This window comes from Brassica rapa, chromosome A07 (genome assembly GCF_000309985.2).
Source record: "Brassica rapa cultivar Chiifu-401-42 chromosome A07, CAAS_Brap_v3.01, whole genome shotgun sequence".
Lineage (NCBI taxonomy): Eukaryota > Viridiplantae > Streptophyta > Magnoliopsida > Brassicales > Brassicaceae > Brassica > Brassica rapa.
The window spans coordinates 28,161,776-28,187,190 of NC_024801.2; the positions used below are offsets into that span (position 1 = coordinate 28,161,776).

The following is a 25,415-nucleotide window of genomic DNA, read 5'->3' on the forward strand; positions in this document are numbered from 1 at the left end:
TTTTATACTTTTATGTGGTCGATTGTAACAAATGTTTTCGATTGTAACGTAGAAACAAACAAATATTGTCAAAGATAAATCTCAATAAAAGGGCAATAATAGTACACACATACAACGAAAAAACAACATAAATCATAAACATTAAACATTACCATGTGAAACCGGAACAAGTATGAAACCTAAATTTGAGCTTGATCTTCACAATAAACTTCAATAGAAGGGAACATGGACTTGACAAAACGAAGAAGTAGCACGTCTTGAAAATGTAATGATTCGCTTGACAGCGACGTAAGCAGATGAGATTTGGAGATTTTTGATATATCTAGAGAAACACTAATCCGCGGCATATTAAAAACTACAAGAAAAGAAAAACAAACGCAATGAGAATGTATTCAATTAAATATATAAGTATTTGAGTGAGAAAGAAAATTAAGAGTAACTTTTAAAGATAATCAAGTTAGTAAACTGAAGTAGTGGTTATTACTTATTACTCGAATACAACTTTCAAAAATACTTCATTTTCTTATGTGAGATTTCTGCATTTCTATATGGACTAACTTTTGCATGATACTTAGTAAATGAAAATCATTCCACAGTGGATAACTTTACAAAGATATCTCGCACTTGACACTTCAAGTTGGCTTTTCTTTTAACACAAAGCTATCAAATAATACTGATGGGAGGTTGAAATTAATCGTCATAATTTTAAAACTTAATGATTTTATAAATGTTAGAATTAATGAAGAATAAACAATGATAAAGCTTAGATTTGTAGAGAAAATGAAGAAGGTGGTGAATTTGGAGACCGGACGAAATTATGCTTGAATTGGCTCATTTAGAGATCTTCCTAAAGACGTGCACAAAAAAAAATTTCCTAGAGAAAGCAATATTTAGTTTAATATATTTTCATTTTAATTAATTAATAAAAAAATTACATAGTTTTTTTTTTTTTGGTCAACTACATAGTTAAATACATATAAGGAAAAGCTTACAAGGTTACAAGATAAACTATATCTAGTGGTTTATAAATAAAGTTACGATAAACATTTAGACGAAACAAGTAATATACTTTTCTGATTCTTTAGCTTATAATCTGACAGACATTGCCAGCTTCAGTTTGACCAACTTGCCAGCTTCACGTTACCAGTTTCTGCTAAATTTTTTTGGTAATCCAGTTTCTGCTAGTTTGGAGTGTGAATAAGAGTTGTTGTATTTTTGTTAGATTTTTTCCATTGCACCACCACATTAGTTTATACTCTTGATCTTGTACTTTTTTCGTTTTTTTTCTTTCTAGACCTTTTCTCTCCAACCTGCTTCCTCTTGAAATATCTATTCAGGTCAATCATTTTTCCATTAGCGTGGATCAGATAGGTTAAGCTTGTCAATCAGTTTAATTTCTGTTGGTTCGTGTTGTAGTTCACATTTAATAGTAAGAATATAAATCAAATGACGTGATATATAGAATTACGTGTAACAACAAGCATTGACTAGGACCACTCGACAAAATCTTACGAAACGAATAGAAGAAACCTATCACATCTAATAAGGTGACGCGGCGTCGAAGCATCGTAGCACGTACTCGTTTACTTGAAGCATATTCGCTAATATACCCTCCTCTTTGGATGTTTTAAATTTATTTTACCTACCAACATTATTCTAATCTATAGTGGAAATAAAAGTTTTTGTTCCATAATTGCCTGACATGTCAATAGTGTTTACTTGAACGTGGTGGGCTCGTGCATTACTGACAAAACATCAGTTTCCAAAACTATACATAATATATCTGAAATTGATTCATCATCAGCTTCATTCATTTCACTTTATTATGGTGTAGCTTGAGAAGCAGTGCACCTTTTTTATAAGGATAAACAAACCAAATTTGACATTATTAAACACACAACACAATAGTCTCATATGACCTTTCACACCTCAAAGAACTGACTTCTTGATAGCATTAGGAGCCTTGACATAAGCTACCAGCGAAGCATCTCCGGTTCTAATCATTGTCTTGAGCTCATAACCCATCCAACACCTTGAACTCTTCCTGTTGTAGAAAAATCCCAAACACTTACAATCACTCGTACACTTGTCCCCACACGCTTTCTCCGTCGCCGACGAGCCACCGTTATACTTAGTCATAAAACTATCAGCTCCCTCGATCTTGAAATAATGAAACGTCTTGGGATCGCAACTCGTGAGACTCGGAGTCTTACAAGTCTCGTCCCATCCAAGAAGCCCTTTGTCGGTAGGACAAGCGTTACACTGACCTTTCTTACATAAACCAAAGTTCAAACAATGCTCAGGGATTCTACACTCGTCGTTACCGTCGGTATCGTCGTTAGTAAACGCCGTGTAGGTCACGTCCCAAGCCGTTGCAGTCGCTAGCGTGCTGTAACTCCAAACTCTAACGTTACCGTCTGATTCTAACCTAATGAAACTCAACGTGGCGTTGTGTTTGGGACGTGAGAGGAACGTTGAGACGTTGAACTGAGAACCAGAGTCGACACCTTCCATGTGTAGACCCCACGTGGTGTCGGAATCTTCCACGGCTTGGAACGTCATGGACTGTAACTGAGTGATCTTGGAGAAGAACTCGTAGTCGTAGTAAACGATAGGCTTCGGAGTTTTGCTTGTCGTGTAGTACAAAACCAACTTCTTGTCTTCCATCACAAGACTGTACGGTCCATTTGTGTTGACCGAACGAGACAGTCTGCTTACGAGCTTGTTCCGTCCTGAACGTAGACAAATAAAATATTAATTTATGTTTTCTAAAATTTAAGATATCATTAACATAAATAAGCTCTCAAATTTGTAAGAATTTTTTTTTAAAAATAAAAATTCTTAATAAATTGTCTATAGTAGTCTCTAAAATTTTAAGACATCCCGTACCGTTGCGTTTAAGTGATTGTCCGACAAGAAGTGTGTCTGTAGGAGAGTCAAAGCTCTGCCATATGAATTTACCATTGGCATCGTATATTACCATATTGCCATTCTCCAAGATCTTGATCCCCACGGCACCTTTGTTAGCCGTGTTCGTTTGCCAGACGAGGCGACCATCGGCGTCGGCGAGCACGAGGTTTCCGTCTTCACCGAAAGTCAACGTCGCGTTTTCTTTGACCGGCGAGCCTCTGTTTGCTTCCCAGACCCACCGGAGAGTTGACTCTTGAGCTCTGTTTCCGATTCTGAGAGCGAGTGTATACGCGTTTGGGGTTGTGTTGTAGAAACAGAGACGGAAGTTGTCGTTGAAGGGCTGGAAGCCACGTACGTCGGGGTTGTATTCGATGGGACTGTAGTCGGTGTAGCCTCCATCGTTGACCACTCGGAACTGCTCGTCGACGGGGACTTTGGCTTGTGCTCCGATCAAGAAAATGGAGAGAGTGAAGCAGAGAGACAATGTTATTGAGAATTTCATTTTTAATGTGTTGTTTATTGATTGTGGTGTGTGTTTATGTGTATAGAGTGAGGTTCTATTTATATAGAAACCAAAGCGGTCTTGGTTTTAAAATGTCTTAATAATAGGGTCTTTTAGACGACTTTTTGGTCTTTGTTTCGGCTATAATTTATTGGTTTTGCTGGTTTTGTTTTGAATTTCATCATTCTAGAGAGCTTATCTTGACCTTAATGCTAACCCGTGCACGGTTAGATAATCTCCATGTCAACGATTGACAATGATATCTAACGAAACAAGATCCGAGTTAAGGGGTTAACTGTGTAAGCATATGGTTTAAGATTTATCTGTTGTATGCCAGTAAGAGTGATTTAACATCTAAATATAACAAGGTTAATTTTTTAAAAACATAACATCACTAGTAAAACTTAATTACAGATTTGTTTCATACAAACACTTCATGTTTTCTCTTGTAAAAGAACTTGTATATGTATTTATCGATAACATTATGGTGTAAATTAAATAAATACTCTTAACATAAACTAACATGTTCATTCACAAAGCAGTCAATACTTATTATACGTGTTTTGTTGGTTTCTAATTATATAGTTTCTTCTTTCTTGTACCACATGCAACGTTAGTTAAAATAATTAGAAATGGTAGGAATGCTGCTTATTAAACACAAAGAAATATAAATCATACATCTGATCTGAGGTAGGACCGACCATTCACCTTTCTATTAATATAAGCGATCGGGGAATATGCTCGTGGTCGATTTTTTCGTCTCTTTGTATTTGATTAAATCTTTTTTTTTTCTGATGAAGCATAGGTGGAATTCGAAATTTAAATACATGCAGTTCTGATTAAATTTCATATATAGAGAGAGATAAAATGGAGATGATACTAATTAATCGTTGCTAATTATTTGTCTTTTTAAAATGAAACTACCACTTGTTTATAAAGAACCTAAAGAAAATTTGAAGGTGCTTTTACAAAGAAATAAACGGACAATGAACCGGAACGGTGTTCATGTAATCATGTGTGTCCCAATACCCGGCGGCTTGCAAAGTGTGTGTGGGGCCTTGTAAGAAAGGTCTTATTCGGCTGCTCGAGGCTTTAATATTTTTTATTTAGGTTAACCTTTTTTTATGATTGATGTTCTGAGTCCATGTGCCAACTTGTGTTGATAAAATAGTAAAGGCAACCATCTGTATTCATTGCCAGAGGAAGAAAAAGTACTTCCATTGCTGAGTTAGCCATCCCATCATAGCACATGGTCCTTATATCCAATGGGCTTTGGTTTATCATTCAGCTCCACTTGTTGGGCTTCATTATTTGTTGGCTTAAGGTCTGTAATCCATCCCTAGCTTCCATTTGTAATAGAAAAAACTTTGAGGAACATGTGAAATTGTTAAAACTAGAGGGAATGTAGAGAAAATGAGCATTTTAATCTTCAAACTATTTGAAATCAACAAATTTAATACCGAACTATTATTTGCACGATTTTATTCCCTAATTGACTCGACAAATTAGTGACTAAAAAACTCAACCATTAAATCGTTAGTTTTATATCAATTATCATTGTCATTGAATCTGAAAAATTTCCAACAAATTTTAATTTCAAGTGAAGATGATTTCCGGTGATACTTGTTTCCGTGATAAGGTAGAATTTGCTTTTTTTATCACTGAAAATCACTTTTGTCGTCGCCAAAAATCGTTGAGTTTGGAGATTCAAAGTTTTTTTGGTTCAATAGCAAAGATAACTTAACAGTTGATTTTTTAGTCATTAATTTGCCAAATCAACTATTAGTTGAAGAACTAAATCGTGAAAGTAATAGTTTAGTATAAAACTTGCTGATTTCAAATAATTGAGGAATTAAACTCCTATTTTCTCAGGGAATGCAAGTGACAAAACAAAAGTTAGAGGAAACATAACGCAATAGAGTGATATATAATAAAATATAGGACGCATATGTAATTGCAAACAATATGTGGTGAAAATTGATAAATATAAAAAAGTTAAGGGATCGCGATAAATATACAAAATGTTTCGGGAAAGTATATGTAACTACTATTTTAAAAAGGCAGAGAAAAGGAATCGAATTAAAAGCTCATCATCGAGGAGCACGTCAGATTCTATATAGACGAGACGAAAGTGTTCTCTCGGATCTCTCTCTCTCTAAAACCCTAACTCTGATCAATCGAATTCGGCAGCAGCGAGATCATGGCCAACAGTAATCTGCCCCGAAGAATCATCAAGGTGAGAGCTGCTTTTGTTAATCGCCTTTCGATCTCGTCTTTTGATTCCTGATTCTTATTTTTTTAATTCAATTGTGATCTGATAGGAAACGCAACGTCTGCTCAGCGAACCGGGTAAGCTCTTTTGATTTTCACCCCGCCTTTGCTGCGTTCAATTGTGGATTCGAGATGTGATAAGTTTGAGTTTTGTTGTAGAGGGTAAGTTAAAAATGTGATTTTTATCAATTTTGTATTGTTGCAGCTCCGGGTATAAGTGCATCTCCATCTGAGGAGAACATGAGGTACTTCAACGTTATGGTTCTTGGTCCTTCTCAATCACCTTATGAAGGTAATTGCTTTTATACTATCTATGTAGCTGTTGGAAGATGTCTATGAAAGATTCTTATTTGTGGGAAGTAACCAAGTAGTAGTCTTCTGATAATCTGAGTTTCAGTTTATTGCTTTGAGATTGCAGCATGTTGAACAACCATTGCTAGGTAGGTAATGATCATGTAGATTGTTGGGTTTGGAAGAAAAGCTGAGAAATTGTTATATGGATACTTAATAGTTATAAGCTTATTACAACTTTATATTTTATTTGTATCCTTTTGCTGCTGCATAAAATATACTGAGTTAAAGATGTTGCACTTTTTACCTCCTGTGAATCAAGCCTACTCATTTTCTAAAGTTTGATTCTTTTATTCAGACTGAGTGATGTATGCCAATCATTTTTGTTTCCATTTTATAGGAGGTGTTTTCAAGTTGGAGCTCTTTTTGCCTGAAGAGTACCCTATGGCAGCTCCCAAGGTAAGTTGTTTCTGTGTTTCCTCCTTTTTGAAAGTTTATATTGTTTTCAAGTTTTGCATTATCCGCATCCAATGGTGACTTGAGTATAAGTAGGGACTGTTACATTTCTTAGGTATATTCACGTCTATAACATTGGATTCGTTGTTTGGGTAGAGAGTTATATTTTTCTATACTTTAGTACGCTCTGGCTCTTCTAATGATAATGATTTGGAACAGGTTAGGTTTCTCACCAAGATATACCATCCTAATATTGACAAGGTCTTGCTCTCCACTCCTTCCTCTGTTTTCACTTTCACTTTCACAAAACACATTTTTCACAAACTTGTTTATTTGCATGTACAGCTGGGAAGAATCTGTCTTGATATCCTGAAAGACAAATGGAGCCCTGCTCTACAAATACGAACAGTGCTCTTAAGGTAACGTATGAGTTGATTACATTAGATTCTCTCCTTCCACAAAGCATAGGTTTCTTGAGGCGTGACAGCTTTCTTATTCTATTGATATGTCGTCTTTATAAAAGTATTCAAGCTCTTCTGAGTGCACCAAACCCTGATGATCCATTGTCTGAGAACATCGCTAAGCATTGGAAGAGTAATGAGGCTGAAGCTGTGGAGACAGGTAATGTGATCTAAACCGTAAACTTAACTCGTTACCATACTTCTTTACAAACCGTGGGTTACCATCCTTGTGAACTATCTGCGCAGCTAAAGAATGGACCCGTCTGTACGCAAGCGGCGCATGATGGGATGGGAAGGGTGAAAACATCTCATATTCATCCAATTAACATTTACATCTCGTGATAATCTATCTCAACTTCAAAGTTACAAAAAGCTTATATTTTACTGTGTTTCGGCACAGGAAGCTGTAATCTCTCTGAATCATTTACTAATAGATGATCTTCTCTATTAGTCAAGTTTGCTTGAATTTAAAGATTATTTACTCTGTACTCTGTTTAAGCTCTGCAACTTTCGTATGTTGCAAATAACCATAAAGGTTGATAAATCATCAAATGTTATCCAAACAAAATAGAGAAGGCATATTAAATTAGGACACAAGTTTAAAACTTTACAATTACAAACCATAACACAAATTAAGTGACAGTAAAGTAATCAACAACCATCATAACCATCAACCTAATGTTACTCGGATATAAAATAATAAGAGATATTAAAAGTAAAGAAAATAAAAACACTACCATAGAAAACCACCAACACCAAAGGAATCATCATCAGTAGAGTAGAGAGCACCAGACAACACATTTCAGATTTCATGAGAAATATTAATGAAGCCGAAGTGAGACAAGTGCGTCTACCAACACGTGGAAGGACTTTACTATCTAGACAGGAATGGCGTCTACGTTCGATGAATCTTCACATCTCAATACAATCCCTTCGAGGCTTGCAGGGAACGTGCACTTACTCCACTGCCAACCAGCAGCTAACGGCTCCGTCGTCGGGACTATCATCAGCACGCTCTCGTTTCGCTGCACCACTCCTATCACACTCACTGTGCTTCCTTCTTTGATATACCTGCAAACGAAAGGAAGTATCATCATCATCACAGAGACCAACATGTTTTTTGAGCAACTCTTTTCTAAGTCTACATTACCCTTCTTTTAGCCGCATTACTCTTTCATCATTGGAGAGATTCTTCTGACCCAACCACCTCACGAAGTCCGGAGACGCTTGCTCGCTCCCTGGCTTGAAGTCTATGACAACAGAATCATCGACGATGGGTGTTACCTTTGCACCGTTCCCAGTCTTCACCAATGCTCTCAGCCCGGATTGAAAATCAGAGATGTAGAAGTCCACCACATGCCTCTGCCATGTATTGAAAAGTTTAGAGACATTTCACACTGAAAGAGAAGGAAATATCATCTAACCTCTGCTGATCTCAGTCCCCATGTGAAGCGGCGGTGTGAAGCATTAGCCGGCTTCGAACCCCATCCACGGTACTCGTATAAACAAGTAGACGTGTAAACACATCTGGGAACTCTATGGAACGATGACTCAAGCGGCACGTTACCACAGGTGACAACCTTTTCAACAAACAAAAAGTATAAGAAACCAAACATGGTTCTAAAAATCAATCCTAACCGAAACGATTTTCATAAAATTCGACTTATACAATTTAAATTCGTTTAAACCATTATAAATCAGTTAACTGTTTTAAATCGATCTAAAATAAGTCTAAATCTGTTAAATTAAGCAAGAATATTAGTACAAATCTACAAATTTGTCTAATTTCTTTGTTTTGTATATATAATTTTGACAATTCATCATAGTTTTTTAATTAAAACCAAAAACTAAAATATCTTATATAAATGTACTATATATATAAACCCGAATAATCCGCCTAGTAGCTAGTTCTCTAGTTACAGCCTAAAGATTTCTTGAACATTGGTTATACACACTAGTAGGAAGCGTAGTTAGATAATACTTACCCCAGTGACCTTAACGTATTGACCGTTTTTAGCAGTCCTAAGATCAGCATCAGGATAACGAGCCACAAAATCTGTAATCCCACGTCTCTCACAAGACACATTCCAGAAGAAGAGCGCAGCAACAGCAGCGAACAAAACCGCCACGACGATGAGTAGAATCGCATTGTGAACCGCTCCGAGGATGAAGCCTCCGGCGAGGAACCCCATCACAAATATAAGTATAACCAGCCACATCACAGGCTTGGGGAAGCTCTTCATGCATGAGAAGTCATCTTCAGGAGCAAGCGTGGTCACCGCCTGGTTATGAACAACGGAAGAAGGGTTATTATGATGATGCGTCTTCATCGAACCGGAGTAGTCCAGAGGACCAGAGATCTTCCTAGGAGCCCCGGACGAGTTCAACGGGCCTGAGGTGATGGGCCCGGACGTTATGAGGCCTGTGGTCGGGAGTATAGGGATGGGACCGGAGTTTCCGGATTGGGGGCCGGAGGATTTCTTTAACGGCTCCCCGTGTTTAGACAAAGGTCCTGAGTTTGTTTTCTTCATGGAGTTCGAACCAGCGGAAGCTAAGGAGCCGGACATGCGGCCGGTTGCGTTGGGCCCGCCCGGGCCAGGCTGCTGGCCGCTTCTGGAAGAGGCTCCGGTGATTGGGCCGGACTTTCTTGACTTGGTTCCATCTGTGGGGATGTCGAACATTTTTCCTAGCTCTCCTGATTTCTTGATGTCGCCGCCGGTGTAAGGCGTGGCTACTGAGCTCATCGTTGGAGGCTTTTCTTTGGGCTGCTCGGGCCTACCGGAGACAAAGAGGCCGTTGCTGAGCTGGTGAGATGCGTATCTCGAACCCATTTGGTTTCTCTTCAGGGAACCAAAGCTAGCTACAGACAGATGAGCACACCACAAACAATGCACTGAAACGTAAACAGGAAACCATGAGAAACGGGGGAGATAGTTATCAGTATAGATCTACATAATTTAGACAGAGGAACCAAACATAACTCAAGTATCAAGTAAAAAGGAATAAAAAAAAACTAAACATAATAGTTTCTAAATCAGTAATAATCATTCATGTCAAAAAGACAAAAACCTAGGAAGATCTCTGTGATTCAGCAGAAGGTGTTCCATTGCAAATCTCATATCAATGGATTAGATTCCACACTCCATTGATTTGAAAAAGTACTAAAAAAAAGTAAAAGTAAAGCAAAACCTAATCCCCAAAATGGAATAAATGATCAAACACAGAAAAGAAAAATCAATCTGAAAGAAAAAAATAGATTCTCACCAGAGAGAGTGTAAGTTTCCACGAATCTCCGTTTGAGAAGGAAATTAAAAAAAAATAACTAATCAAGGAAAGTAGTTGGAAGAGTGACAGTAGAAGACGAGTAGCTGAGATCCCATATCCATTAGAGCTCACTCTCCCTCCCTCCCGATCTCGATCTCTTTCCGCCGCAACACTTGCTACCTTGTCTCTCTCAATCGCTCTCTCTCTCTCAAAGCGCTCAAAGGCTTTTACTTTTTGATTGGACAACCGACTGAGGAAAGAAAGAACACTGTCTTTTGATGTCGCCGTCATAATTTTATTAGAAATTAGTTTTGGGACCTTTCTATAACATTTCTAAACATAAGGGTCTAAACTGTAATTATTATAAGTTGGGAGTTCTTTTCTTAACCGAATCGAACCGAAATGTTTGGTTATTGGTTCAAAAAGCCGGTTATCGGTTTGGTTCACCGAACATATCTTCTTTTTCTTTAATAGTCTTGTCCTAATTTCGCCGCAACAGAAAAAAAACAGAACTCGCACCGTTCTCGTCTAATCTCTCTCTCGACAATGGCTCGATCTTCGTCTCCGTCTCTTTCTCTCTCCCGGTGCCGATTCGCCGCGGCTTATCTCCTCCCTTCATCTCGATCCATCTTCTTCCGATCTCAATCCTCGAATCGCCGCTCTAACCTCGGGGAGCTGATTGAGATCGATGTCGCCGCGTCGCAGTCGCAGTCGCAATCGGATCCTCTTTCGCAGAAGCTGGAGGACGCGGTGCACCGGATAATGGTGCGCCGAGCCGCGCCTGATTGGCTCCCTTTCCTTCCCGGCGCTTCGTATTGGGTCCCGCCTCGTAGGTCCCAGTCCCATGGGATCGCTAAGCTCGTTGAGAAGCTGGCGAATCCCATCGGCGATGAAGAGTCAGTCTCTGTCGCGTCGGGTCGTGGATGGCCTTGTTCTGATTACTTCATCAAAGGTTCTTAATATTAATATCTGTTTAATCGTAATTGCGTTTGAATGTGTTCTGTTTCGTGATTTGATAAAGCTTTGATTTTTTTTTATTTTTTTACATAGAAAAGGATCCATTTTTTTTTTTATCTATTATCTGTATAGGTTCTGTATTTGGCTAATCGCTATTAGACATTTGTGATGATTATATATGTAACGTTTTGTCATAGCTTTCTCTGACTTGCTTAACGAGATTTGATGGACAAAAAGGACATTGATTTGGTTTGTCTGTTGTAGAGTTGTCGTTGTCTTAAATCTTTGGAAGTTATTACAGGTTTAAAGGTTAGTGATGGAAATGGGTGACCAGCTTGGGAAATAACATAAAGAGTGTTTCCTTTAATTATAGTTGAGAAGTCAGACAGACATGTAGTGTTAGTTATTTTGTATTGTGCCTTTAAAACAGAATGGTCTATGATGTATTCATTTGTATTGTGCATTGATCGCATCGTGTAGCGTCAAGTATGTTTCTTTTGGTAACAATGTCTTTAGCATTTGTTAAAAAACCTGATCATTCTCTTTTTTGTAATATAGGTGTAGAGCCTGAATCGGTGGAGACGGAGATGGCTTCAGGTACTGCTGCATCTCACTCTGAGGATGAGGAAGGGTAAACAAACAAAAACTCGTTAAAACCATTGTCTGGGTACGTTTGAGCTGATCTTTTATAACTTTTCTGTCCATGATTTCTAAGTTTTGCCTCGGCCTATTTCCAAATTTCTTGTATTTCTTTGGCCTCTGATGAGAAAAATGTCAAAACTTTGCAGATTCTACAAGATTTGTTGATTTTAAGAACACGGATCAAACAGGAATTGAACCACCAAGAGCAGATGTGAAGACGTGACATGGTTTAGACTTGAAGATAGGGTAAGAGTAAGCAAACCTTTTACAACACATGAGATCCTATCAAGTTCTGAAATGTAAAAAAAAAAAACAATAAGAAAAGGCGTTGTAGCTCAGCCCCCTGTTTTCAATGTAATCTTTCTTATAACAGTTTGATGAATCCTGTGTATATATATTCGCCATCAGCTCTCAGGTCCCAGTTCTCCCATTTTAACACTTATTGCAAACTGTTTTGTTCAATGCATGTCACAAAACTATTGAAAAAGCATAACAATGTTACAAAATTAGAATCTACCGAGATAAGGTGTGGAGGTTAAACAATATCATTACATTTCTCACCAGGCAATATAATACCAATGGTGGATATAGAGCTGTAATAAATCATGAAAGAGTAAGTGTATTTGAGTTAACAGGAGCATATGATCATTGAGAGATTGTGGAACTCACTGATTCACACAGAAATAAAAGGAAGACCTAGTTTCAGTCATGTCTTTGGAGTTTGTGCGGGTACCATTACAAAAAAAAAAAAAAAAAGACAAGTTTCACTGCAGAGAGAAGGCATGAAGCAAATCAAAACAAGAAGGAACACAGAAAAATCATACGCGGACCCATATGCTGGGCCTTAAATAGATACTATAAAGCCCATAAATAATCAGTCACGTGGCGAATCCACAACCGCAACGTGTGAACAGTCACGTAGAGGATCGCTCCACGATTGAATCAATCAATCAGATTTAACTTGTACAACAACGTGCATCCCCTCTCTTCTTGTTCTGACCACTCTTCCTGTCTCTCAACACTGGTCAGGATCTCTACCTCTCTCTGATAATTTTTTGTTTGTTTCTTTCTGAATTATTAAATTATTCTGATCTAAAAACCTCGATCTCCGATCTCGATTAGAGTTGCGATTGACTGTAACTGATCGGATCTCGCCATTTTCCAGGTGGTGAATTTGAGTTTAATTTATTTAATTTGAAAATGCCGGCGTTTTACGGAGGAAAGCTGACGACTTTCGAGGATGATGAGAAGGAGAGCGAGTATGGTTACGTTCGCAAGGTATCTATCATCTTTTGTTTTTAAACGATGGATAGATGTTAAGGTCGATCTGATACAACGTGAGAGATTTGTGGGAGAAGTAGATTTGTTTTTTTTTTGGGAACTCGTATGATCTGATCTGATCTGATATGACATTTTTCTCTGTGATGCAGGTCTCAGGTCCCGTCGTGGTTGCTGATGGGATGGCTGGTGCGGCTATGTACGAGTTAGTGCGTGTTGGTAATGATAATCTCATTGGAGAAATCATCCGTCTTGAAGGAGATTCCGCCACTATCCAAGGTTTGTTTGTTCTTACCGTGGTTTGACTTTACTACTTTGGATCTAAGATTGAAATGTGGCCTTCGGTAAAAGTGAGATACTACTTTTTAACTGATGTTTGTCAACTTCCAGTTTACGAGGAGACAGCTGGATTGACGGTTAATGACCCTGTTCTTCGAACACACAAGGTCCGTGAGTTCTTTCTTTTATCTCTGGCTTTAGCTTCTTTTCCTTAGTGTTGTTCTTCTGAAGCTAACATATGTTTTTTTTTGTTTCTGAATGTTTCAGCCTCTTTCTGTGGAGCTTGGACCAGGAATATTAGGAAACATCTTCGATGGAATTCAGGTTCAGTTTATGACTTCTATTTTTTTTTAATAACATTACAGGGCGTCTCACAATTTCTTCATATTCCTAAAAATATATCACAGAGGCCTTTGAAGACAATTGCGAAAAGATCTGGTGATGTGTACATCCCTCGTGGTGTCTCTGTTCCTGCTCTTGACAAAGATTGTCTCTGGGAGTTCCAGCCTAATGATTTTGGTAATGTGTTTTAACCTCATATATCTGTTAACGTGGTCTTAATCCTGATGCCAATTGTAATTTTCCTTGTTTGCAGTTGAGGGAGACACAATAACTGGTGGTGACTTGTATGCTGTAAGTTCATTTGCCACACCTCCTTAATCTAATTGAACTAGTTTTTTTTTCTTCTGATAGTCAAACATAACTTTTGGATGCAGACCGTCTTCGAGAACACTTTGATGACTCACCGTGTTGCCCTTCCTCCTGATGCCATGGGGAAGATCACTTACCTTGCTCCAGCTGGTCAATACTCCCTTAAGGTTTGAGTCTAGCTTTTCCTTCATTGTTTGAGTTGATCCTTTGTAACTACTACTTCCTGTTGGAAAAAAAAATTGATTTTCTTTGACTGTGTTTTTCATTGACCAGGATACAGTGCTAGAACTTGAGTTCCAGGGGGTTAAGAAGTCGTACACCATGCTTCAGGTTTGAACGCATCTTTAATTGTTCCTACTCGCAAACGTTTTAGCTATCCGTTCACTTTGTAAAATTGGTGTGTTTGATAATATGTCAGAGCTGGCCTGTCCGTACGCCTAGGCCAGTTGCATCCAAACTTGCTGCCGATACTCCTCTACTTACGGGACAGGTGATTAGTTACATCTGATCATACAATGGTCATAGTCATTCAAAGACGTATCTTGCTGATAATTTTCATTTTCTATGTTGTCAGCGTGTCCTTGATGCTCTTTTCCCCTCGGTTCTTGGTGGAACTTGTGCTATTCCTGGTGCTTTTGGCTGTGGTAAAACTGTTATCAGTCAGGCACTTTCCAAGGTAGGCTGTGACATTTGGATTTTTCTCATATCAATTGTTTTTTTCAGAGCTAATTTGTTCTTATTTAAATAGTATTCCAACTCCGATGCTGTTGTTTACGTTGGTTGTGGAGAGAGAGGAAACGAAATGGCTGAGGTATGCCTCTTCTCCTTCTAAACATGCCTTATTGGTTACACACTTAATATAAATTGGTGTGATGGCTTCTCATAAATTAGGTGCTTATGGACTTCCCACAATTGACAATGACGTTGCCTGATGGCCGTGAGGAATCTGTCATGAAACGTACTACACTGGTTGCCAATACCTCTAACATGCCTGTGGCTGCTCGTGAAGCCTCCATTTACACAGGTAATTTTCAGGCATTATAGGTCTAATCGTTTTTGATGAACCCCATATCACATCTTCTAATGACATAAAGCACATACAATGAACTCCAGGAATCACCATCGCTGAGTATTTTAGAGATATGGGAATGAATGTTAGTATGATGGCAGACTCAACTTCCCGTTGGGCAGAAGCATTGAGAGAAATTTCTGGACGTCTGGTAATGTCTTTGCTTCTCACTTTGCTGTATGTATTCTCCTTTCCTCAGTTTCTTGACATCCCTTTTGTTGTGTTTTTCTAGGCTGAAATGCCTGCCGACAGTGGATACCCTGCCTATCTAGCAGCACGTCTAGCGTCTTTCTACGAGCGTGCTGGTAAAGTGAAATGTCTCGGTGGACCAGAGCGTGATGGAAGTGTCACAATTGTTGGTGCTGTTTCACCTCCTGGTGGAGACTTTTCGGATCCTGTGACGTCTGCTACCCTTAGTATTGTGCAGGTAAAATGATCTAGCTCCTGGCTGTTTCTCTTCCATTGTACAAGTACATAATCAGATATGTTAATTAGCATTTTGGTTGTATTTATTGGCAGGTCTTCTGGGGTTTGGACAAAAAGCTTGCCCAGAGAAAGCATTTCCCTTCTGTTAATTGGTTGATTTCATACTCAAAGTATTCAACGGTATATGCTTACACATTCCTGTTCTTGTAAAAACCTGTTGTGGTATACTATCTCGAAGTTCTTGTTATATATAAAAAATTTGTTTGATTTTCTCAGGCATTGGAATCTTTCTATGAGAAGTTCGATCCAGATTTCATCAACATCAGGACAAAGGCCAGAGAGGTGTTGCAGAGGGAAGATGATCTTAATGAAATTGTCCAGGTACTTGTCACATATCCCTGGCATCTAAACTCGAGTTATAGAAAATAACCACTCTTAGCAGATAATACATTCTGAAGGAACTTATTTGACACGTGCCATTACACTTTGTGTGCAGCTTGTGGGAAAAGATGCGCTAGCTGAAGGTGACAAGATCACCTTGGAAACAGCTAAGCTGTTGAGAGAAGACTACCTTGCTCAAAACGCTTTCACACCGTGAGATTTTTGTTGTCTCCCTTTCGTTTTGTTAGTTATCTCTCAACGGGTTATTAACTCGTGAATGTTTTTGGATGAATCTTTGTCAGATATGACAAGTTCTGCCCTTTCTACAAGTCTGTGTGGATGATGCGTAACATTATCCATTTCTACAACCTAGCCAATCAGGTAACAAGATGCTTTGTTAAGTATAATTGTATTTTCTCGTTGGTATAAAGTTGTAACTTGGTCTCAAAATGTTGTTGGTGATGCAACAGTCGGTTGAAAGAGCAGCTGGAATGGACGGTCAAAAGATTACCTACACTCTCATCAAGCATCGCTTAGGAGATCTTTTCTACCGTTTAGTGTAAGCAAACTTCAATGAAACAATCATTATGTAGCTATAGTGAGATGTGTCTGAAACTGAAGTTGTGAATTTGTGGAAATAAACAGGTCACAGAAGTTCGAAGATCCAGCAGAAGGTGAGGCAGCGCTAGTGGCTAAATTCAAGAAACTGTACGAGGATCTCACTGCTGGATTCCGTGCCTTGGAGGATGAAACTCGTTAAAGCCTGCCTGTCAGAGGAGTGAGTCTTCTCTCCACAAAGTTCTCTTGTGTTTTTTGAGACAACAACAAACTATCATAGTGGTCGGTTATTTTATTCATCGGTTGGTTTGCTCCATCGATTGAGTTTAGCTTCTTGAACTTCATACAATTTCTCCGGCTGTGCTGTGTAATATGTTTGATTCTTTGTTTGTTTTTCATTATTGTAATAAGGTGCAAAGCCAAAGTGACTGTGTATTTGGTATTATGTACCACTCTCAATTCAATAAGCTATTTCTTTTATTTTCAAAACCTATTGGGGATACTTGTACTTTCTCATAATAATATATCATCATTTTGTACTTTTCTTTCATCTTTCCTTCTGTTGTAACAATATTTGTTTAAATAATATGGTAAAATGTTTAATAATTTTTGATGTTTCAAATATAAAATTTTCTTAATTTAATTTTATTATAAACTGTATAAATAATTACATATCATAAAGATGTTTAATTACCCAGACGTTAGAGAAAATGTTTAATTTATATTTTAAAAACATTTTTAGTATCTGTATTTTTATCTTTTTGTTGATCCTAATCTATATTTTAACCTAAAATCGTTGGTTATCAAATTTATTATGATGCTTTGAAATATAGAAATCACACGATTGGGAGATTCTTGAAGCCTAATTAGATAAAAGCCCAATAGGCCCATTTAAAGTTACTTGGATTATTAGTTATCTCTTCGTCTTCCGCCGCCGGGAGCTATAATCGCCGTTTAGCCGGCGCTCTGATCTAAAACACAGAGAGATCTTCGTCTTATACTAAAACCTCTCCCCATGTGGAAGACCAAGACGATAACTAGCTTCAACAGCTTCCTTCAGTCCTACCTGGCATCACCGACGCGGCGATTCTCAAGAGTTGCTCCACCGCAACCGGCGGTTATCCGCGTGACAAACAACATAGCACACCTGGGACCTCCAAAGACAGGACCTTTGCCACGTCAGCTCATGTATTTGCCTCCTTTCCCCGGCCATCCGTTACCGGGCAAAAACGCCGTTAACGGAGCTGACGGAGACGTCGGCCACGTCACTGCCATTAGCTGGGTCAAATACTACTTCGAAGAAGTCAATGATAAGACTATCCAATCCCATTTCACAAAGGGCCTTGTGAGTCTCCTCTCCTGGTAACACTTCTTAATCAAAACCACATTTTGGTTAAAACTACAGAGGAAACACTCATTGCTTCTTTGTGGCAGGTTGTGATGGAGAAAGAAGATGGAGTTAGAGCCATGAGAAAGGTTATAGTTTTGATCTTTTCTTTGTTCTGTTTCTTGTTGTTGGTGTGATCATTTTTCTAGGATTTGAGTTTTGTTAGTTGTAACACAGGTTAAGCATAACGAGGTGATGCAAGTAGGAGATAAGCTCTGGTTGCCTGTTTCAATCGCTGAAACGAGAATTTCTAAGAGGTATGACACTATACCGAGTGGTACCTTGTATCCCAACGCAGACGAAATTGCTTATCTTCAGAGGCTTGTCCGCTTCAAGGTAACGCATTGTAGTTAAGCTTTTACACAGACTGGTTTGTTTTGGTCAGTGTTTTTAAAACCGACCCCGTGGTTGGACCAGGTATGACCATAAACCGGTTATCTAGCCGGATTGGGTCTAATAGCTGGTTCGACCGGTCAAGCTGTCGGATTGAAAAACTATCAAAAATTTATAAACTAACCATATGAAAAAAAAATTAGTTTATATGCATATTTTTATATTGATATTTACTTATATTTTAATTATGTATCATATTTACTAACTTTACTTTTAAAATTTCTATATTTAAAAATATTATACCGAATTATTGAAACCATATTGAACCGTGACCCAAATAATTATCCGGTTCAGCTTCCGGTCCGGTTTAAAAAACATTGGTTTTGGTTTAACCTTTTGTTTCTGCAATGCAGGACTCTGCTATTATAGTTCTTAATAAGCCACCTAAGCTTCCGGTCAAGGTAATAGAGTTTTCTCATTGCTCTTGTACAGCTGTTACATTCTCTTGTTGATTATTCAATCATTTATCATTGTTTGTTTTCAGGGGAATGTGCCTATACATAACAGCATGGATGCGCTTGCAGCTGCAGCTTTGTCTTATGGTAACGATGAAGGTCCTAGATTGGTAAAACTCACATATTCTTTGTACTACCGTTTACTTGGAGAAGTTCATTTTGTTTTTTGGAAATCTTATTTGAGTTCTCTGTGGTCAGGTGCATCGTCTTGATAGGGAAACTAGTGGCCTCTTAGTAATGGGTCGAACCAAAGAAAGTATAGATCATCTTCACTCCGTGTTCAGTGATTTCAAAGGGAGAAACTCAAGGTGTAAGGTACGAACACTAACACGCTAAGACCTACTATGCAAAAGGTTGACCAGAATGTTGCGTAATCATAGGCTTGGAACAAAGCATGTGAAGCAATGTATCAGCGATACTGGGCACTGGTGATTGGTTCTCCAAAAGACAAGGAAGGAATAGTCTCAGCGCCTCTTTCAAAGGTATCTCTCTCATTATACTTACTGATGATGCCTGAATCTGGAAGATGATTCGAAAAACCCTGTGTTTAGGTGCTACTGGATGATGGGAAAACAGACAGGGTGGTTTTAGCTCAAGGTTCAGGCTTTAAGACTTCACAAGAAGCAATAACAAAGTATAGAGTGTTGGGACCAATGATCAACGGGTGTTCATGGTTAGAACTTCGTCCTATCACTAGCAGAAAGCATCAGGTAGTACTACTTTCACTAATCCTCTTGTGAACCATTTTGTGTGTTGTTTCACTAACCCTTTCTTCAAAAACAGCTACGCGTACACTGTGCTGAAGCTCTCGGCACTCCAATAGTAGGCGATTATAAGTACGGTTGGTTCATCCACAAGAGATGGAAACAGATGCCTCAGGTCGATATAGAGCCAACCACTGGGAAACAGTATAAACTGCGCAGGCCAGAAGGTCTTGATATCCAAAAGGGAAGCGTCTTGTCTAAAGTTCCTTTGCTGCATCTGCATTGCCGGGAGATGGTGCTTCCGAACATCGCCAAGTTTCTCCATGTCTTGAGCCAACGGGAAGCAGATCCGCTTCACCCAGGGATCAGCAGCAAACCTGATCTCTTGCGGTTTGTAGCTTCGATGCCTAGTCATATGAAGATCAGTTGGAACATCATGTCTTCATATTTGGTGTAGCTTTTTTGGTTCCTTTTATTGTTAACATTAACAGTTCCTGTAATTCCCAGCTTTCATTTTGAGTATATTTGTATTGTAAATGTATTTTGCTATTTTTTTTCTACAAAATAGAAATGGGGTTTACTATAATATGCATATAAAATATTATTTTTTTAAAACATAGAAAAAACAATATATCTATTTAATAGAAAAATATAGATGATAAGTTTACTTTTAAATGCTATTATATGAATCAATCAACTATTGAAAAGATTTAGAGATGCTCATTTGCATGTATAAAGTTAATGGTGGTTCTTAAGTTCGTATATATGGGCTTAAATATTTTTCAACAAGGAAGCATTTTAAAATTGATGGGCCTTTAGGATAATATAATTCTGTAATAGTTGGACGCTTCGAGCCATAATCAGTAACGTAGAAGAGAGTGGTCACGTGGCAGTTTCTCATTGGAGAAAGTGTGTCACTCCCCGTGAAATTACTGTTCAGCCACTGAGGAGTGAGAGTAATTATTAATTTAAGAAAATAGAACAAAAAATGAAAAAGAATATTCCGAAAGTTCTCTGAAAAGTCATCGGAGACAAAGACAGAGGAGGAGAGGAGAGAGCGATTCTTCGTCGCAGGGGAAGTTTTCGTTAATGGCGGTTTCCTTCTGATCATTCCCCTCTGGAGCCGTGTAATTTCTCTTCTCTGCCGAACGCATTCATTTCTAGGTCTAGATCATGTTAATTTTTGTTAGTACGGAAGCTAGATCTAACGCGATTGAAATAATGTCGTTATGTGAATTAAGTAGGATGCATCGTTTTTGATTTTCGAAGTGAAAATCACACTCGATTAGATCTTGGGGGGTCTCATGCGCTGTGTGTGAATTTGATTTGGTTATAGGGAATTTAATTTTAATTCGGTAGGTGAAGAGAATCATCAGTAGTTAATACATTTTTTCTATTTTTCTCAGGAGATTTGATTGTGGTGGAAACTTCTTGTGACAGCTCTACTCAACACCGACTGAGAAAGTTTGAAGAAGCTGGGATCGAAGATATTGATTGATTCAGAGGGTTTTGTTCTAACGTTTGGGTGAAGATTTGTAGTGTATATCGAAAATTCAGCGTCCAAGTTCTGGGGGTGAGTTGCCCCATAGCACTGGTTTTACGTCTCAGCCTATAGTCCGGAGGGCTAACTCGGCTCAAAACATGATGATGGATGAAGATGTTGAGCAGGCCAGTCTGATGTCTTTCAGTGACAGGCCCAGGGCTTTTCCCAACATGCGTAGTAAAACCTACAGTCCGCTGGTTAGTGTTTTTTTTAATTGTTTGCGTCAGATCATTACGATTCTGTAAATGTTATTTCTTTTAGCTTTTTTTGATTCCTGGTTGTAAAAAGTTCGTTTTTTTTTTGTGTGTGCAGATATTTCGGATTCTTAGGAAATTGAATGTTCGTGTTGTTTCAATAATTCTACTATTGTGCTTTGGAGCGATCTTTTACATGGGAGCTAGTACCTCTCCTATCATCTTGTTCGTCTTCATAGTATGCATCTTCAGCTTCCTCTTGTCAATATATCTAACCAAGTGGGTTTTAGCGAAAGATGAAGGGCCTCCAGAGATGGTTCAGGTAAAAGCTCACTCTATTTATGTGTTGTTTATCATGATGTTGCCCTCTTTTTTTGTTCCCATTTGATTCTAATTTGTGAGGGTGATTCTCTTACTTCTAGATATCAGATGCTATACGTGATGGAGCTGAAGGGTTCTTCAGAACGCAGTATAGTACTATATCCAAGATGGCCATCTTGCTAGCTTTTGTGATTCTTTGCATATATCTATTCCGTAGCTTGACTCCCCAGCAAGAGGCTGCTGGTTTAGGAAGGTGAATATGCATGATTACATACACAAGATATGTTTTATTTTTTTTGTTGTTATTGTTTTTATGAATGATACTTAGCTTATGTTACTGTTTACTGTAGGGCGATGTCTGCTTATATTACTGTTGCCGCATTTCTTTTGGGGGCGCTATGCTCAGGTATTGCTGGATATGTTGGAATGTGGGTGTCAGTTCGTGCTAATGTGCGGGTTTCCAGTGCTGCTAGACGATCTGCGAGAGAGGCATTGCAGGTTCTTTTTAAATTTTGTTTTTTTTTGCACGACGTACACAAATCACCAAATACTAACGAGGATATATAATGCAGATAGCCGTTCGTGCTGGTGGGTTTTCAGCCCTGGTTGTTGTTGGTATGGCTGTGATTGGTATCGCTATCCTTTACTCTACGTTTTATGTTTGGTTGGGAGTGGATTCACCAGGCGCAATGAGTGTTAATGACCGTAAGTCCTCTGTTCTGCTTTCTAAGAAAGTGAATTACATTTTCATCGCGTCTGCATATGCTATACATCACCGTACGGACTTCAAAAGATTATTTTTATCTTTTCAAAGGATCATTTTCAGTGATATTTTCTTGATTATGTTACGACCTGTGTTGAGCAGTCAACCCTATATTCTCAACCAGAAACGGTGTTCATAGAATTTCATTGCTGAATGCTGCATATTTTCCATGATCTATTGGCTTGTTAGATTTATTGGTTGATTTTTTTTCTATATCTTTACAGTGCCTCTTCTTCTCGTGGGATATGGTTTTGGTGCTTCGTTTGTCGCCTTATTTGCTCAGTTGGGTGGTGGAATATACACTAAGGGAGCTGATGTTGGGGCAGATCTCGTCGGAAAAGTTGAGCAGGGTATTCCCGAGGATGATCCTCGAAATCCTGCTGTTATTGCTGATTTGGTACTCCATCTTTGCCCTTTTTGGCTCTCACTTTCACATTTTCTGTGTACGTTCAGTGTAAACTCTGCAGTATACCCGTCAAAATTCAAGATCTTAAAAAGTAAGTATTTTTATTTTCTTGTAGGTTGGAGACAATGTTGGGGACTGTGCTGCCAGAGGTGCTGATTTATTTGAAAGTATAGCTGCAGAAATTATCAGCGCTATGATACTAGGTGGAACAATGGCTAAGAAGTGCAAAATTGAAGGTTTGTAGAGATCTCTCTTTAAAGTTACTTCTCACATGAAATACATCTGATATATGGTTTCAGTTCCTGACTAATGCTGATAAAATCAAAACGACATCTAGGATTATAATTTGAAATGTAGAGAACTTAAGATCATAAAATTCTACTTGCTGTCGGAAACATAAGCTACGATTTCTAGCAATATGAAGTTAGGAATTAAATGATAAAATATGTGCTTACTTGAATTTTTATGTATTATGCAGATCCTTCAGGCTTTATCCTGTTTCCTCTAGTTGTTCATTCTTTTGACCTGGTAATATCATCAATTGGTATATTATCAATCAAAGGAACACGTGATGCTAGCGTTAAATCTCCGGTAGAGGATCCAATGGCCGTACTTCAGAAAGGATATTCTCTAACTATTATATTGGCGGTTTTGACTTTTGGCGCGGTAATGTTTCTTTTGAGAATCAATGCTGCTTTTTGCTTCAAACTTCTCATTGATTTTTCGCACACATGCAAATAAGTGCACATATACGATACCCGAAATCCTTTTTATTTCTTTAATCTTCTTCCGACATCATTATTTATGTTTTGTAGTCCACTCGCTGGTTGCTGTACACCGAACAAGCTCCATCAGCATGGTTCAGTTTCGCTCTATGTGGGTTGGTTGGCATCATCACAGCCTATGCCTTTGTATGGATATCCAAATATTATACAGACTATAAGCATGAGCCTGTTAGGACATTGGCTCTTGCTAGCTCGACTGGTCACGGTACCAATATAATTGCTGGAGTCAGCTTGGGTCTGGAATCGACAGCTCTTCCTGTCTTGGTTATAAGTGTTGCCATAATATCTGCTTATTGGCTGGGCAATACCTCGGGACTAGTTGATGAAAACGGAATCCCCACTGGAGGGCTATTTGGAACAGCTGTTGCTACAATGGGAATGCTAAGCACTGCGGCTTATGTTCTTACTATGGACATGTTTGGCCCCATAGCTGATAACGCTGGTGGGATTGTCGAGATGAGCCAGCAGGTAAATGTCACATGATTGGTTCGAAAGGCTTCTCTGTTTTTTATATATATATATACTAATGTAGACGTAATAAATGTCTCGTGTAGCCTGAAAGTGTCCGTGAGATCACTGATCTTCTTGATGCTGTTGGGAACACCACAAAAGCAACAACAAAAGGGTTTGCCATTGGATCTGCTGCACTTGCGTCATTCCTTCTTTTTAGTGCGTATATGGACGAGGTTTCAGCTTTTGCTAGTGTGTCTTTCAAAGAGGTAAATGTTATTGCAAACCTTTGTTGTATCCTCCATGTTCAGACAGCGTCTCATTCTCATCCTCGGATCAAAACAGGTTGATATAGCTATCCCAGAAGTCTTCGTAGGTGGATTATTGGGTTCCATGCTTATTTTCCTCTTTAGTGCTTGGGCATGCGCAGCAGTTGGCAGAACTGCACAAGAGGTTGTTAACGAAGTAAGAAGACAATTTATTGAGAGGCCTGGCATAATGGTGAGCATAGTTTTCCATTTCGAGGGCTTTCTCGTTTCCTGTGTTTCTTTGTCGTTGCTGACTAGCAAAAATAACCTCCTCTAACAGGAGTACAAGGAGAAGCCAGATTACAGTCGCTGTGTTGCCATCGTCGCATCTGCAGCTTTGAGGGAAATGATAAAGCCAGGGGCTTTAGCTATAGCATCACCCATTGTAGTTGGTAAGTTAATAATGCATGCTTCGTAGTCTGCTTATTCTTCGTGTACTAACTGAATCGAGAAGATTGTGACCTAAACAAACCTCTTGGACTCTCTCTCAGGTTTGGTATTCCGGGTCCTGGGATACTACACGGGACAACCCCTGCTGGGAGCTAAAGTTGTAGCTTCTATGCTCATGTTTGCAACAGTCTCTGGTATCTTAATGGCATTATTCCTAAACACAGCGGGTGGTGCTTGGGACAATGCAAAGAAATACATAGAGACCGGTGCACTCGGTGGCAAAGGAAGTGAAGCTCACAAAGCGGCCGTGACCGGTGATACGTAAGCATTTCACATCAAAAAAATCTCAATCAAATTTATATCCCGTTAATGGGGTTTTCTCATGAGCTTTCATTTGAAAATTTTGCAGTGTGGGAGATCCGTTCAAGGACACGGCTGGTCCTTCCATTCATGTGCTCATCAAAATGCTCGCGACTATAACCCTTGTAATGGCTCCGGTTTTCCTCTGAAAGAGAACCATTACACCTATCCATCGCTGTTTGTTTGCACTAAAGACCATCTCTTGCACATAGACATAGAGATAGGGAGAGAGAGAGACCTTGGTAATGATTATGAATGCGTCTCACATGGGATTGATGGTTTTGTGTGTTCATTTCATCTGAATAAATGAGATGTTTCTGTTTCTTGAGATTTTAGTTACACTTTTAACAATTCTAGATACATTTTAATCAACCACATCTTTGACTCTACGGATCTTCTTAACCCTCACTTACTAGATTTTATCTTTCTAGCACTCTATACTCTTGATTAATACATGTGTTCCTATATGGATCTTCTTGACCCTCACTCTACTAGATTTCATCTTTCTACCACTCCTTACTCTTGATTAATACATGAGTGTTACCATTCTATAGGCTTCT

General features: G+C 38.7%; 7 protein-coding genes across 12 annotated transcripts; 5 read left to right on the forward strand and 2 right to left on the reverse strand.

The window, feature by feature from the left end:
- Positions 1–1,742: 1,742 nt before the first annotated feature.
- On the reverse strand, positions 1,743–5,166 carry LOC103832363 (EP1-like glycoprotein 3). Its single transcript, XM_009108352.3, has 2 exons — positions 2,890–5,166; positions 1,743–2,732 (listed from the first exon to the last, which is right to left on the reverse strand). Exons 1-2 carry the CDS (start codon positions 3,410–3,412, stop codon positions 1,930–1,932), a joined length of 1,326 nt encoding a protein of 441 aa, XP_009106600.1. The 5' UTR covers positions 3,413–5,166; the 3' UTR covers positions 1,743–1,929.
- Positions 5,167–5,402: 236 nt separating this feature from the next.
- Positions 5,403–7,407, forward strand: LOC103832364 (ubiquitin-conjugating enzyme E2 36). The gene is made up of 8 exons (XM_009108353.3): positions 5,403–5,648; positions 5,734–5,761; positions 5,889–5,975; positions 6,375–6,433; positions 6,650–6,691; positions 6,776–6,849; positions 6,954–7,051; positions 7,138–7,407. Exons 1-8 carry the CDS (start codon positions 5,613–5,615, stop codon positions 7,173–7,175), a joined length of 462 nt encoding a protein of 153 aa, XP_009106601.1. The 5' UTR covers positions 5,403–5,612; the 3' UTR covers positions 7,176–7,407.
- A 52-nt stretch (positions 7,408–7,459) lies between these two features.
- LOC103832365 (uncharacterized membrane protein At1g16860) lies at positions 7,460–10,406 on the reverse strand. 2 transcript variants are annotated; one of them, XM_009108354.2, is made up of 5 exons: positions 10,156–10,406; positions 8,877–9,784; positions 8,316–8,471; positions 8,042–8,253; positions 7,460–7,962 (listed from the first exon to the last, which is right to left on the reverse strand). In XM_009108354.2, exons 2-5 carry the CDS (start codon positions 9,720–9,722, stop codon positions 7,770–7,772), a joined length of 1,407 nt encoding a protein of 468 aa, XP_009106602.1. In that variant the 5' UTR covers positions 9,723–9,784; positions 10,156–10,406; the 3' UTR covers positions 7,460–7,769. The 2 variants fall into 2 exon arrangements, with proteins under 2 accessions (XP_009106602.1, XP_033130447.1); XM_033274556.1 differs by having other exon boundaries at positions 8,877–9,751; positions 10,156–10,386.
- Positions 10,407–10,454: 48 nt separating this feature from the next.
- Positions 10,455–12,190, forward strand: LOC103832366. Its single transcript, XM_009108356.3, has 3 exons — positions 10,455–11,107; positions 11,671–11,779; positions 11,901–12,190. Exons 1-2 carry the CDS (start codon positions 10,702–10,704, stop codon positions 11,745–11,747), a joined length of 483 nt encoding a protein of 160 aa, XP_009106604.1. The 5' UTR covers positions 10,455–10,701; the 3' UTR covers positions 11,748–11,779; positions 11,901–12,190.
- Positions 12,191–12,603: 413 nt separating this feature from the next.
- On the forward strand, positions 12,604–16,935 carry LOC103832367 (V-type proton ATPase catalytic subunit A). Of its 3 annotated transcripts, XM_033274554.1 has the most exons (22): positions 12,604–12,778; positions 12,920–13,032; positions 13,185–13,311; positions 13,423–13,478; positions 13,579–13,635; positions 13,719–13,830; positions 13,907–13,944; positions 14,028–14,129; positions 14,236–14,292; positions 14,381–14,452; positions 14,537–14,638; positions 14,711–14,773; positions 14,854–14,986; positions 15,076–15,182; positions 15,264–15,458; positions 15,551–15,637; positions 15,734–15,838; positions 15,954–16,051; positions 16,141–16,219; positions 16,309–16,397; positions 16,484–16,614; positions 16,677–16,935. In XM_033274554.1, the coding sequence occupies exons 2-21, from the start codon at positions 12,955–12,957 to the stop codon at positions 16,596–16,598; spliced, it is 1,872 nt and encodes a 623-aa protein (XP_033130445.1). In that variant the 5' UTR covers positions 12,604–12,778; positions 12,920–12,954; the 3' UTR covers positions 16,599–16,614; positions 16,677–16,935. The 3 variants fall into 3 exon arrangements, with proteins under 3 accessions (XP_033130445.1, XP_009106605.2, XP_033130446.1); XM_009108357.3 differs by having other exon boundaries at positions 16,484–16,935; XM_033274555.1 differs by lacking the exons at positions 13,719–13,830; positions 13,907–13,944 and having other exon boundaries at positions 16,484–16,935.
- Positions 16,936–17,132: 197 nt separating this feature from the next.
- Positions 17,133–19,923, forward strand: LOC103832368 (RNA pseudouridine synthase 3, mitochondrial). Of its 2 annotated transcripts, none has more exons than XM_009108358.3 (9): positions 17,133–17,741; positions 17,831–17,872; positions 17,961–18,119; positions 18,530–18,577; positions 18,661–18,741; positions 18,830–18,946; positions 19,012–19,113; positions 19,183–19,341; positions 19,415–19,921. In XM_009108358.3, the coding sequence occupies exons 1-9, from the start codon at positions 17,412–17,414 to the stop codon at positions 19,790–19,792; spliced, it is 1,416 nt and encodes a 471-aa protein (XP_009106606.1). In that variant the 5' UTR covers positions 17,133–17,411; the 3' UTR covers positions 19,793–19,921. The 2 variants fall into 2 exon arrangements, with proteins under 2 accessions (XP_009106606.1, XP_018508295.1); XM_018652779.2 differs by having other exon boundaries at positions 17,499–17,758; positions 19,415–19,923.
- Positions 19,924–20,212: 289 nt separating this feature from the next.
- Positions 20,213–25,242, forward strand: LOC103832369 (pyrophosphate-energized membrane proton pump 2). Of its 2 annotated transcripts, none has more exons than XM_009108359.3 (15): positions 20,213–20,462; positions 20,742–21,075; positions 21,191–21,394; positions 21,495–21,646; positions 21,744–21,891; positions 21,966–22,098; positions 22,381–22,553; positions 22,678–22,798; positions 23,041–23,228; positions 23,378–23,815; positions 23,902–24,066; positions 24,143–24,298; positions 24,386–24,497; positions 24,597–24,816; positions 24,905–25,242. In XM_009108359.3, exons 2-15 carry the CDS (start codon positions 20,977–20,979, stop codon positions 25,002–25,004), a joined length of 2,409 nt encoding a protein of 802 aa, XP_009106607.2. In that variant the 5' UTR covers positions 20,213–20,462; positions 20,742–20,976; the 3' UTR covers positions 25,005–25,242. The 2 variants fall into 2 exon arrangements, with proteins under 2 accessions (XP_009106607.2, XP_009106608.2); XM_009108360.3 differs by having other exon boundaries at positions 20,306–20,462; positions 20,776–21,075.
- Positions 25,243–25,415: the final 173 nt, after the last annotated feature.